This window comes from Chaetura pelagica, unplaced genomic scaffold (genome assembly GCF_000747805.2).
Source record: "Chaetura pelagica isolate M959 unplaced genomic scaffold, ChaPel_1.0 scaffold283, whole genome shotgun sequence".
In the NCBI taxonomy this organism is placed as follows: domain Eukaryota; kingdom Metazoa; phylum Chordata; class Aves; order Apodiformes; family Apodidae; genus Chaetura; species Chaetura pelagica.
The window spans coordinates 743,314-757,248 of record NW_009952688.1 but is presented as its reverse complement, the minus strand read 5'-3'; the positions used below and the strand labels follow the sequence as shown (position 1 = coordinate 757,248).

The 13,935-nt window shown below is 43.0% G+C and overlaps 1 protein-coding gene across 1 annotated transcript in view; it reads left to right on the top strand.

Annotated features, from left to right (window-relative positions):
- Nucleotides 1-13,935, top strand: part of DNAI1 (dynein, axonemal, intermediate chain 1) — a 141,065-nt gene that overhangs the window by 59,422 nt on the left and 67,708 nt on the right. Inside the window, exon 12 of the mRNA XM_009993806.1 lies at nucleotides 2,352-2,599. Within this exon, the coding sequence (XP_009992108.1) occupies nucleotides 2,352-2,599 (248 nt within the window). The remainder of the gene's footprint in view (nucleotides 1-2,351; nucleotides 2,600-13,935) is intronic.

Genomic DNA, 13,935 nt, shown 5'->3' with positions numbered 1-13,935 from the left:
GCAGAGCCACAAAGATGATGAAGGGAGTGGAACATCTTCCTTAGGAGGAAAGGCTGAGGGAGCTGGGTCTGTTGAGCATGGAGAAAAGGAGACTGAGGGGTGACCTCATCAATGTTTACAAATATGTTAAGGGCGAGTGTCAGAAGGACAGAGCCAGGCTTTTTTTCAGTGGTGTCCAGTGATAGGACAAGGGGCAATGGGTGCAAACTGGAACACAGGAGGTTCCATGTGAATATCAGAAAAAACTTCTTTCCTGTGGGAGTGACAGAGCCCTGGGACAGGCTGCCCAGAGATGTTGTGGAGTCTCCTTCTCTGGAGACATTCAAACCCACCTGGACACGTTCCTGTGTGATGTGCTCTGGGTGACCCTGCTCTGGCAGGGGGGTTGGACTGGGTGATCTTTCGAGGTCCCTTCCAACTCCTAAGATTCTGAGATTCTGTAATAGAGAATGAATGTGTACCACAGACTTTTCAGAAATACACCTGGCTGGTCACTACACTCTAGGAGAAATAACAGCATGAAACATGTTGAGTAGCTGATTTGCCTTCACAGTCCGTTTTGCTGTGAGTCACTCCTGGTAGGTAATTTACACAATATTCCTCAGTGTTTTTGCAGCTGAGGAGAGGAAGGATTCATTCTTCTCATGGCTGGACTTCAACTTAATAGTGGTTGGACTCAGTGATCTTGAAGGTCTTTTACAACCAGAAAAATACTGTGAATGATACTGTGATTAATATCAATTCAATTACATTACTTGGCTAAGAAAAAAGTAGTTTATTTGAATGCAAAGGACGGGGCAAATTTCTGATGAATAAAGCAAGTTCACTTCCTTTTCAGCCAGAATCCTAGGAGTGAGCTTCCCCTACTTTAAAAAAAAAAAAAAAAAAAAAAAGCTAAAATATTTCTTGGGTTCAGGTATGTTTAAAGTAATGCCAGTATTAGCAACTCACCCTTTGGGAAAATAAGGAAGCCATTTCCCATGCCTGGGCAAAATGTGCAAAGAGACCTGTGAAAACAGAGTATTTCCACAATCCAAATAAAAGCAACAGTAATATTTTTTTTTGTGTGTAAGTTTCTTTTCTAGTTCTTTTAATGTTCTCTATGTAGCCCTGGTAAATTTGAGGTAAGGAATGTTTGTACCTGCATGCTAATCTGGGATCAGCTTGCTGCCAAGAAGTGTTCTCTGAAGTTAATGTTATCATTTGGGTGCACATTTACCAAGCTCTTATCCTGCATCTGGTCAAAATATTAGGAAACATAAGAAGCACTTTTAAAAAGCAGTTACTGTTCTGGAAATAGGAGATACAGTGAGTATTTGAAGCACATTTGTGCTTCATATACTGTGTGCATTTGTGCTTCATATACTGTGTGCACAAGGACATTTGACAGTAAGAAAAAGCACTTGAAAAGATGGCTAGGATATTCTCAGAGAGAGCATTGTTTTAATAGATTAGGAGACCTCCTTCTTTGCTTCTGCAGATCTTATCTACATCAACACCTTTTCTTCTCCTTTAAAAGAATCTGGATTTTTTTTTTTTTTAGGTGAGCAAAACTGAGAATGGCAGAGGCAGCCTGGACATGATTAGAACAAAACAAAACAAAAAAACATACACACATGAAAAAAAAACCCAAAACCACACAAACATAAAAACCTGAACAAACAAAAAAAAACAACAAACAAAAAACAAATAGAAGAGGATCCTATTGAGAACAGGGAGAGCTAATTTCAGGCAGTGCAAAGGAAAGATGAAATTGAACAGAAAAGGAAATAGAAAGTCTTGGCAAAAATAGCTGCTGTGCCAAGCAAGATGTTGGACATAAGCAGAAAATAAAGCTGTAATGACCTGTGCATTGCACAGTTATGTGTAGCAGCAGTGGATATGATGCTTTACAGATACTTCAATGTAAAGCTTTTCTTTGAAGAAACAGTGGAGGCTATAATATCAAATATTGCCAATGCAGAAATTGATATACTCCTACGCTTAGTACAGCCTGCATGTCTGCAATGTTAGTGAAATCCAAGCACAAAGAAAAAGTGTCCACAAGATTATTTTTCCCCCCTCACTTTTCCTGCAAAGCTTATCAAGTCTCTTTCCTAGGAAAAAAAAACCTGCCAAAATGGTGGGGTTTATGCAACCATCCCCATGTCCTGGGGATGACACATCAATGGAAGAAAGGATGTTTAGATGTTGACATGTCAACATGACCATTTGGTCCTATGACTGATATCCCTCCCACACAAATTTGCGTTCGGGTTGATTTTAGGCATAGGTGAGTGCTGTCAGATTGTGTTTCTTCGTAGGAGAGGATCTTGGAAAATTATTTAACAGCAAAACTTCTCTTTCTTTAGATAACTTCATGAAGCAGGGCCAGGGCATGCTCCTGCTCTACACCATGAAGAACCCCTCCTTCCCAGAGTATGTCTTCACTAGTGAGAGTGGCATCATGTGCCTGGACTTCCATAATGACCACCCCTGCCTCATGGCAGTGGGCTTCTATGATGGCAACGTGGCCATCTACAACCTGAAGAAGACAACCTCCCAGCCCAGCTACAAGAGTAGTGCTAAGTCAGGAAAGCACACGGAGCCAGTGTGGCAGGTAAGGGTTCTTTTGCTATCATCTAACTGGGCTTTTCATTGGGCTGAGCTTGGGCATAGCAGGACAAGTGCTATACGGGTAAAGGTGCTGGTTTCATACATGCATCATTGTTGGTTTTATACATGCATCACTGATCTTAGAAGTCTTTTCCAACCTTAAGGATTCTATGATTAGCAACTGGTTATTAAGTTGTATTTCAAGCTGAGTTTGAAATTTGCAGAGAGACAAAGCAGTTACATTAATCCTTGATCCTCAACAGCAACTAAATATGTCATCGGAAGCTTGCTATACACAATTATTTCTCTTTAGTTTTCATTATTATAAATAATTTCTGTTTGGGTTTGGAACTAAGCTCTTCTGTGTATACCTGCATGAAATGCTATTTATGTACTGAACACAAAGTCATGGGGCAGCATGTGATGAGTAGTTTGTAAAATGCATGAAGAGAGCTCTGTTGAGTACAATACAGCCAGGGGCAGCTGCCCGTGGAATTGGCTGCCACTGGGGTTCAAGGTACACTACCTTGTAGTTGACACTGAAGTATTTCAGTGAATCAAGAATTGTGATGTGCAAGTAATGCTTTTAAGGTAATGCCACTCTGACATCTGTCACAAAGAGTCACCAGATAGGTGATGTTGTGAAAGACTGTGGTGAATATGTAGCTCCACCCAGCTAACTTTGCAGTTGTGCCTGTAGTGTGACTGGGAGGTATCTGCACTTCTGATCTCACTTGGATCAGAAGTGTGGCAGCACCTGATCTATACGAGCCTCTTGAGGTGCAGGATGTGTGTTTGGTCTACCAGCCTGGGTTGCAGCTGGTGCTTCTGTGAACTATTGCTGTCATCTGGTTTAGGCTGCCTGATCCCATCATACCTCTGGACACACTGCCAATGTTCCTTTGGCACAACGGATGCATGGATTGTCCCCCAGCCATGTCCTTGTTACTGCATCTTCCAACAGAAGTCTGAGAAATCAAGGGATCTGATGGGACTGCGGATGAATGTGGAATATGCCAAGAGCAAGACTGGTGCTTGCTGTGAACAGCAAGGTTATACAAATGTATCATTTTGGAGTATACCTGAATTTTATATTTACAGCTTGCACGTCCAAAGCTTTTCCTCTAGCACTCGATTTTAGCTCTTCTTACAGGTTAACGTGGTACCCCCGCTGTGGGTCATTACTGTAATACAATGTGTCAGGCACACGGACACACACACAGGACTCCAAGCTTCTCCCATTGCCAAGTAGGCTTCCAGTGAAAAAACCTAATACAATGCTACATCCCATATAGAGCTTTTGATGGCCTGGCTGCTGCATGCTGCAGGACACCAGCAGTTGTTACTGCACGCTATAAATGCTGGAATTTCAGGTCATCTGTGCCACAGATGATACAGGGGAGGACAGAGTATGCTTAAAGGGTGTTATTAGTGGCTTCATCCCTACAGACCAGAAGCAGGTATTTTCAGTAGTAGCAGCAGTCTGTATGGGGCTTTTAGAGGTAGGTGTGTGTGTACCATTTAGCAGCAAAGTGTTTCTGAAGTGAAAAAAATCATTAGGCACTCTAGAAACAGCTCTGAATAGGAGAGAAAATGCCTCATGGGTATGGATAGATGTAGGTATGGGTAGACTCCAGTTTCTGCTTGTTTATTTTATTTCCAAAGACTGAATGCTGAGAATCATTATTCTTAGTTCTCCTCTGCAATAAAGTACTGATATATTTAGTAGACTTTACAGTTTTTGACCTGCTATGAAACTTGAATTGTCCCCCTAGTGAGCAACTAGTAAGCTAGTGAACTTACTAGTAAACTAGTGAGCAAAGGTAGTAATAAAGTGATTGCACAGCAGTCAGGAGGAGACCTTGTACCTCTGTTGGAGTGATCTGGACTGTAGGCACTTGTAAATATCAGCCAAGATGTTTAGAAAAGGTTTTCTCTTCGTCTGATGGAAGGAAAGGTGTTATGAAGGACTATCTGTCATGTTGATACATTGGATTGTTATTCCTCCTTCAGCATTAAATGCTTTGTTGATGCCTTGTTTCTCATACTTCATTCAAAGATGCTCTGTGCTGCCCCTCCAACACCCCAACTAGTCTGAAGTCTGATCTTTGTCTGTCTGCCATCCTGGACAGTCCTCACTGTGGTAGGGACTGCAAGCCCATGGCTTTGAAGAGCCGTTAGAGAAGTAACAAAGTTCTCCTGAACAAATAGGAGCCTTTGTTTGCTGGACTGCCTGGCTCCTTCCTTTTGAATCAATACAGCCCTTTCACCACAAAAGCAAAATGGGAAGTGAGTAAAGCAGGCTGACAGCTCTTTTCTTGCGCCGTTTCCTATTCAGTGATTTATTAGTATCTGAGTAAGTTTGTGTAAAACAAAGCTGATGTAACATAGAGCATTATTAAGAGCAAAGTAGAATAATGTACATTTTCTAATTCTCTTAACTAAAAATGAGTTTGCCTGATATGGGTCCCTGTGTTTTTAAAGAGCATAGCAATGGCTTGTAATGGAGCTGGCAATTGTCTTCCATGCATCAAGGGCCACTGAACTGTAAATAATGGCAAATTCTGGCTTGTTTACATTACACATTTCTAATTCCTTACTACCAGTTGATTGAGATCCAAACCCAGAAAGGAATAAACACATCCATAGACATGTGAATGTGGCTAATACACCACCAAACCCTTAGGTCCTATAGGAACATAGAGCTAGAAGTCGTCTCGCAGGTCTCTGCATTTGGCTGCGAACACCTGCTCAAAAGTCATCTACTCCTGGGAAAATGTGTCAAGCCTGTCATGTTCTGCTAGGCAAGACAGTGTGAGGTTAAGCCAAACCTCGCTTTAATCCAAATAATGCTCTGGGTAGTCAGCAAAGTCCTCACACTCACATAATCTCCGGCACTGGGTACTGCTAGAAAACAAGTCCCTGGGCAGGGTCTGTTTGAACCAGTGTTTCAGTCCTAGGGCTTGTCTCTGGATGTTAATGAGGGTGGTCAAAGTGGGACTGCTTGACTAGACTTTGCCATGCAGAGCCCACAAAACCAGTCTTCTCTGGGGAGAAGTGACACTCTCCTGGGAAGGGGCTTTCAGCATAGAGCCTCTCCCTTGGCCAGCCTTTGACCTTTGTTCCACTTTTTCCTTTCTGTTCAAAAAACTATGATGATTAGTGTTTACTTACAGCTGAAAGGAGTGCTTTTTTTCTTACCTTCCATCACTGGTATGTACTAAATATTTTAGATTTGCAGTGTTTGGAAGCTGGAACAGTTCAGAAACTTGCTTTTATAACTGAAACTACTGTGTCAACGTTTGTTTTCTGCTTCCTAATACACATCTTATTCAACAGATTTTTTCCCACTGTGTACTTCTAGTTCACTTTCACCTCAAACTAACAGGATGCTATTTCTGCTTGCTGCCGGGACTAGTACAGAGCCAATACTTCTGCAGAAGGTTGAAAGTATTTTTTTCTTTACTTCTGCACTATCATAATTACTGGCTAAATTCCCACTGTAGAGTGCTGACCCTAAGATCTGCAAAGGGAACATTTCTTTTGGCTTTGCTTAGAGAAAATCTCAGCTGTGTTTGGCTTGCCCCATGTGCACAGCATGGTTGGAATTGCTGTGGAGAGATCACTGGTTAGAAAAGCAACTTGGTTCATTGTTAATTTACTGAAGCTGATCTGGCCTCCCCGAGGAGCTGATGCCATGGAGCTTCAGACAGCATCCTGAAAGAATTCTTTTCTGCCTTATATTAATGCATGGGAGGAGGAAAGGTGGCCACTGCTTGCTAATTCTTCACCAAATGCTATTCAGGCTGAATGTGATGCCCGTAATGACAAGGCAGGACAATAATAGTCTGCAAACTGCCAGAGGAAACTACAGGGCGTGTCAGAATAGTTTCCCAGTAGAACTTGTGGTAAGTCCCATCTCAGATATAAACTAGATAAAACATACCTGAGACTTGCTTACAGGAGTCTGCCCCATAATTATATTATTCTTCTCCATCTCTGCTTTCTGTGTTTTAAGTCCTTTGATAGGTCTACTCTAAATCTTGAGAGTTCATGAAGCCACCCTAGACTCACTGAGGTCTTGTTTTGCTGATGGGAGTAAATGGGTTCTATTCCAGAATCCCTTTAAAGTCAGCATGACCTGCTGTTCTCTGTCCCACTCCATGCTGCTGGGCACAGGTCCACAAAAAAAAAACAAACCTAAAAAAAAGAAAAAGAAAGGGCCTTTCCAGGAAGCTGATTGTTTTCACTGCATTTAAGAGAAGAAAAAGCATTTTCTTCATTATCCACTGTCACACCAGTGCATTGTTTTTTTTCTGATGACAGGCAGTCTCCTAAATCTGTCATCTGCAGTCAGACAAACAGACTTCACAGCTTGCACAGCCTTTGAGATGTTACTGCTTCGCATAGTATTTTGTTTGTTTTACTTGAGGCAAACAAAGAGTTGGATGCAAAGAAAATAAAAGAAAAAAAAAATGATAGAAGGTTGCTCTCAAGGTCAGAATAAAGATCAGCTCTCTCAGACAGGCTAAACACCCTTCCTGTTCCCTTTTCTGCTGAGGAGCAGGGAACAGATGTTTGCTGGGAGTAGTTCTGTGGCAAAACCTCATTCAACTCTGCACGTTAGATACTGTTAGTGGATAACTGTAGGGGAGAACAGAAATTTGGAGAAGAAAGGAGAAGTGAAACCAAGAAGGCTGGACCTGAGATATGATTGAGGAACATCAGGATCAGAGCTGGCAAGTGTGAGAATGTAGCCTGAAGGGATCGATGGTGAGAATCATTTAGCACAAAACCTCTAGGGTAACACAAGGATCTCTCACACTCAGTGGAATGCATGCACAGAGGACCTTCCTCTCCAGCACCAGCTTTCTCCTACTTCTTTCTTGCTACCAGGTCTGCCTTGCATACCTGGCCCTCTGCTAACAGGGCAAAAATCTAATTAACCTCTTACGTCCTGGGAGAAAAGGTGGCCACTGTATCTCATGGGAGAGGTCACTTCAGTCATTCAGCACATGCACAGAAGTATACTGGAGTGGGATGTGTATCCATGGGCCAGCCAGAGTGCATCTGGAGTCTAGATACCTCAATCTGTCAGAGGCATCCTTGTTAGAGCAGTCCTTAGCTGCAATCCTGCTCCCTACACTGAACTCTCAATCCAAGCCTGTTGTGTCAAGGACCTGACACTACACTCATTGCTGAGCACCATGAGGCATTTAGTGGCTGAAAAATATCTGTCATGTGTTTGCTCCCTTGTCCCCTCCTGGAAGGAAGTGTGGGCAGGAAAGGCTGTACTTGCTAAGGGTTGCCATATGCTTGCTATAGAAAACAGGGTCAAGATCAGCAACTTTCTGGTTGTCCTTAGCTGCTGGGAGAGCTCATTGCAGAGCACAGTCTTGCTGGAGGAAATCTTGTCTCCCACATAGTCAAGTTTCACCATTTCTGGAAAAGCTCTGCTGAGCCACAGAAGTCCATCCAGAAGCTTGGGGCTTATTTAGGCATGGTGGACGTGGTGAAAAGCGCAAGACACTGCTGTAGCAGAGAGGCTGGATAAAAAACTTTGCAGCCTGTTTATACCTTGTTCAAAACCTTTTGAATGTTTCTTGAGCTTCTTTAAAGTTAGGCAAGGTAAGTGTCCAAATGCTTCTTCCTAAGTTTCTTTAACAATAATGAAAAAAATCTCTGTTCTGTTAACTTTGATGTTGAGACAGTATCAGACTGTACTTCTGGAGATTCAGCTTCTGTAGCTGGTTATTTTTAAATTGTGCCTTGGGTGTGGATTCTTGTGGGTTAGAAATTCTCTTGCAAAGCATCCCTTGCAGATCATGTAACATTTGTCTGAAAAGGAGCTTTTTATGCTTTGATGCTGCTTTTCCCTCTGTACTTCATAGATGCTGAACTTACTTTCTGTCTTCTGCTCTCACTGCTGCTTGCTAAATAGATTCTCCTCTAGTGTTGTATTGTTCTTCTCTCTCCTCTTCCTTTTACTTAAGATCTGAACCATCTTACTGTGGGTTTTCACATGATCATAGAATAGTGTGGGTTGGAAGGGACCTTTAAAGGTCATCTAGTCCAACCCACAAAGGGGGTTGTTTGTTTTGTTTCTGCTGTTTGCAAGTGAAGTATAAGTAGTTTTCTTTGCCTGTTAGTTGTACTGGTGCTAGTTTATGGAGAAAACTTTGCTTGTAAAATTTAAGAATCCCTGAAGGTCTTGGGATATTGGAAAATGTTAGCCTGAGGTTTAAAAGGGCAGAGAAGTTGTAATGCATTTATTTGGTTGCTTGGTCTTTGAATCCTGACTGCTTTATAGCAGTCACAAAAGTTAACTAAATATTTAATAGGAATTGGGAAACTATGTAGGATCTAAGTAGAAAAAAATATTTCTTTGCTGGCCTCCCAAATGTGACTGCTTGGATTGCTGGATCTTCAAAACAGATGTAGAAAGCTTGCAGACTGAATTGGTCTTAAAGGAACTGATGCAGCCTATGAAACAACAAGAGGACTTCTCTGAAAAGGATGAAATAAGAGATAAGAGAGCAATAAGGCAGAGCTAGAGGCAAGCTGGACAGAGATAGTGCAAGAAGGTCACACAGACATAGTGAAATGTGGGGAGCTGGAGCTGGCCACAGCTCCCACCCTTCTTCAGCCTCTGATGCTGTGGTGAGCTGCCACAGCTTGTTTCAGTATCAGGGACCTTCAGCACACAGCAGGCCCTGGAGCCAGCTTCCCCCAGCCCTGCTGCAATCCTGCTCGATCCTGTGATGATGGGAACCTTCTGCCAGGCACATTACAGATGCTGCCTCCGATTTAGCAGCCTCAGACAGCTTGGGGATTTGGATGCGAGCCTGCCTGCTGTGTGCATCTGCCTTCCCTGCATGTGGAGCAGGGAACTTCATCTTTTGTCTGCAAATTGAAAGTCTTGCCAGATGAGCACAGTCAGAAATGAAACCAAGAGCTGTGAATTGCAGTTGGTTAAATACCTGTGAACTTTCCTGACCCCTGGCACCCAACTCTCAGCTGCCTGCTGAGTCTGATATGGGAACATAGCCACTGGTGGGGCAAACAGGGGAGAGTCTAATGTTTGGTTCCACATTCCAGGGTTGTTAACGTACCAGCCTAATAAATACAGTGGGAAGTGCTGTGAGGGGAATAAGCAAGCAGATTCCTGGTGAAGAGTGGCACACAGCAGCGCATCTAAATCCCAGCAGGAAGAAAACAAACTAGAAATAGGGCCAGCCTTATCCAGTGCTATTTATAACTGAGCTCTGCTTCCTCCAGGTAAATCTGACTCTCTGAAGTGTGAGTGATACACACACCCTAGGCTGAGCCTTTGCCCTGCATCAGTGGCTCTCCCATAGCTGTGCTCTTTGCTCAGCTCGCCACTGAGACCCTCAAGGTGTTGCTGAATGTGCTCTTTGGTAGGAGAGGTTTTTCTCACCCCAAATTCATGGGTGATAGGTGAATGCACTGATGTGGTGGACCTGATTCTTTGCTCCTGCCTGCTGATCTCAAGCCCTTGAGTTGATTGGTCCTTCAGACATGGTTCGCAGGCCTATGAGTTCCAGAAAGATGCCATTAAGGTGGAGGACATTTGATCTAGCTGTGACAAAGAAAGGATTTTCAGAAGAGGAGTGTTTGAGGGGCCAAACATGATGTGCAAGTTTGTTTTACAGTATGTCCTCATTGCTGGTGAACACATCTAACTCCTTTCCTCTGTTTATCAAGAAGGTTTTAAGGACACAGGAGGAGAAAACCCTGGGACAGCTTGTAGTAAAACTTGCAAGTAGGCACAGGCTGCTAGAATGAAAGAAGGGTTTATAAAATTTTTCAGTTGGGAAGTTCCTGCTATTGCCTGTACCAGGAGCAACAGTCTTGCATGGGATGAGCCTGCTATTTGCTGGTAGCCATGAACAAAGCCATCAGCCAGCCTCATGCCTGTGGGGCAGGTGACTGGTGGCCTGCAGTTGAGGGCTGCTCCAGGAGCACTCAAGCATTGCTGTTCTGTGTCTTCTCTTCCTGGGTGTTTTGAGATACTTGTGGCTGTCATAGCAGCAGGCTGAAGACTTCTTTCTTCTGGATCCTTGCTTGGTGAGATATGGTCCTTCCAAGCTGGCTGCCTTGAGTGCTGGCTAATTTCTTTGTAGATGAAGCAGCTGCCTTCATTTCATTACCTGTCTACAGTCACCAAGCCTGACAGGCACCCTGCCCTTCCTAATTGGCATGATTATTGTCAGGAAATCTGTATTATGCAAAAAGACAGTACGTGAAGTCAGGAGGCATCTCAGTACATCCCTGTTGCTGCATCAGATATGATGGCAAGCAGTACCTTAGGTCAGAGGTGCTCATGGAACATGTAAGAGAGATGAAGGAAGTTGAAACTGACTGAAAGACGCTGGGATCTGTGAACATTTTGACATTCATCTGCTATGTAAACTGTTTCCTCTCTAACACAAACACTAGATCCAAGTATTTAAATATTATTTGCTCTCCTTTAGGAAGAGTTTGTCTTGCAGAGCTTCTTCCTTTAATGGCTTCTGTCATGGGGGCAATTTTACTTCCTAAGCACATTGAGCTCATCCACTCTGTCTTGTTGCATGATTTTACAGTAAAACTTTAACAAATATTTCTACAAAGGACAGAATAACACTGAGAACCCTCCTTTGCTTAGCAGCTGCCTTATCTGCAGATTACTGTCATAGCTGAGCCATTTACATTTAAAAGAAACTCAGATTTTAAAGCAGGAACATTTTTCAATTAATTTATTTGCAAGTTTTTGTATATATATGCAAATCAAAGTGATTTTTATTTCTATCTCCCCATCAGCTTTTTCTCACACTCAAAAGGCTTGTCTTCTGTACAAAGCAGTCTCATCTATTGCAGTGAATGAAGCAGTCAGTGTGGCTGAACGTGACATGCAGCAAACCCATTAGAGGTGAGACTGAATTTAAGATCAGACTGAACCTTTCCTTCTGGATCTGGAGAACTGCTTGTGAATACAGAAATGAGGACTGGCAGAGGCTTTGAGAGTGTCCTCTTCTTCCCATCATGCCATCACAGATGTTATGTGGCCACTCCTCAAGTGCTTTCTTCAAAATGAGATAGAGCAGGCTGCCTATCTTCACCAGTATTGACAGACTGGTGTTGTTACTTACTATGTCTTACATGGTATACACACCTCTTAATGCATGTGAAAAGAATTTTAGTAATTCCCCCACCCTGCCAGAAGTATCACTTTGCTAGGTCTGCACCAGCCTCTGATCTTTTCCTACAATACTGTCACTTGGCCAGAAATCCCCTGATTTCTACTTGTTTATATACTTTCCTGTTCCTATCTGTGTCTGTCTGCACTTTATCACATTTCACCTTATTGTTTTCAGGCTGTGTCTCCCGTTCGTCAAGATAACTTTGAGTTCTGATTCTGACAGAATGCTGTCTCTAGACAGTGTCATCTGTAAATATTCTGTGTGTTTTGCAATCCATTATATTGAATAGAACTGGACCCAAGACAGTCCCTTGTGGGAACCATCTAGAAATGTTCTCCCAAGTGGTCAGGAAATCACTGATTCTAACTCTTGAAAATTCATTTTTCAAGAGTTACTCATTCAGTTCATAGTAATTCCTCATTTTCTGAGCTTGCTTCTGAAAACATCACAGGACCAACAGCCCTCACAAAATTAAAGGTAAATTACATCTACTCCTTCCCTCTAATCCTTTAGACCCATTACCCTGCTGAAGAAGGAAATTAGTTTTGTTTGATAAGATCTTTCCTTGGCAAGCCCATATTCACTGTTTCTTATCTTCTTATCCTGTGCGTACGTAGGGATGACTTAATACTTTACTCCAGCTCTCAAAGTTCAGCATTAGGCTGGCTGGTCCACAGTCCTTTAATGTATCCTTCAAGATAGGTTTTGCTTTTTATTTCCTGGGGACATTTTTGGCCTGTTTCTATCCTTCAGGACCTCTCCTGTCTTATGATTTTCATGGATGATTGCTAATGATTTAAGGATTACTTCAGTTGCTTGCTGAAGCATCCTAGGTTGAATTTCATCAGGTCTTGAAGGGTTGGGTATGTCTTTATTTTTTCAGCATTCTGGCATATGCTCCTTAATTTTGTTAATTGTCTAGTTACAATTTGTCTTTCTGTATGTTACTGAAATAAGAAAGGCCTTAATACTTCTGCTTTACCTGTGGTTTGTCATATGACCTGCCTTCCTCTTTGTAAACAACACATAAGGTCTATGAGGCAGAGGCTTGGATGAACTTTTCTGGGATATCTGAACTTAGCTCCACATAGGTACTGGCTTCCTGGCCCAAAAAAACACTTTCCCCTCCAAAGAGAATCTCCAGCTTCTTCCCCTTGCAGATGTCTCAGGCAGTGGCAGGAAAGTGTTCATTTCCCCCAGCTCATGAGGCTTCCTTTTCTTCATGAAGTTTCCAGATGTGCAAAGACTCTTAAGTCTGACAACAGCAGCTCAGCTCTCCCCATATGGCAGGCCTGGTTCTTCCTCTCCTGCTCCTCTTCAGTTGTTGGTGGATTCATCCCTTCACTGTGCTTTTTCCAGTACCATTTTTAGACCTCAGGGATGTGAATGGGGAGAGGGAGTAGGCTTTCACAGCAGGGCTTCTGAGAACAAAATAAAGGACTAATGTCTTCTGTGACAATGTTAACCAAAACACTTACTGTTTTGGACATCTTTCCTTTTTGCTAGATGTTCCACAGCAGAGGTGCTCTATGATTCCCAGTGTAATAGACAGAAATGGTACAAAGCCCAGTTACATCTTTTCCTGAGTATGCACCTCAGGGCAGGAGCCCTTTAAGCTATACTCTTCCATCCTGGCCCTAAGACTGGCATGCTAGTCACCCCAGGGTTCTGCTTCCCCTCACTGAGGGACCAGGTGGGGTTTTCTGTGGCTTCTCTGTGCCTGCCTGTGCAGGTCTACCTTTGGCAGGAAGCCCAGACACACACGCAGCCAGGGCACATCCAAATCTTCTCTTACCACAGTAGTATCATACAGCCGAAGTGCAGAATCCAGGAGCTACACTTGGCCAAAGAGGCTGACTGGGCTGCTTTGACCTAAATCTTGGAGCATGCATTCTGCACCCGGTTGTCACAGCTCTTTGAAATCTTCATTATTGCCTGGAGTCAAAATTAATCATCTGGATTAAGTTTACCCTTTGCCTTTATCCCAGCTAACCGTGGTGAGGTGTGAAGCTTCCTGTGTTCCTTCTTCCCAGCTCCACATAGGACAACTTGTGGTGCTATCCAAGTTAGTAGCACTGGGAACCCTAGACACTGCCCTGCTCCTCACATTTAAAACTTGCTCTGCCTGTCTCCTGCT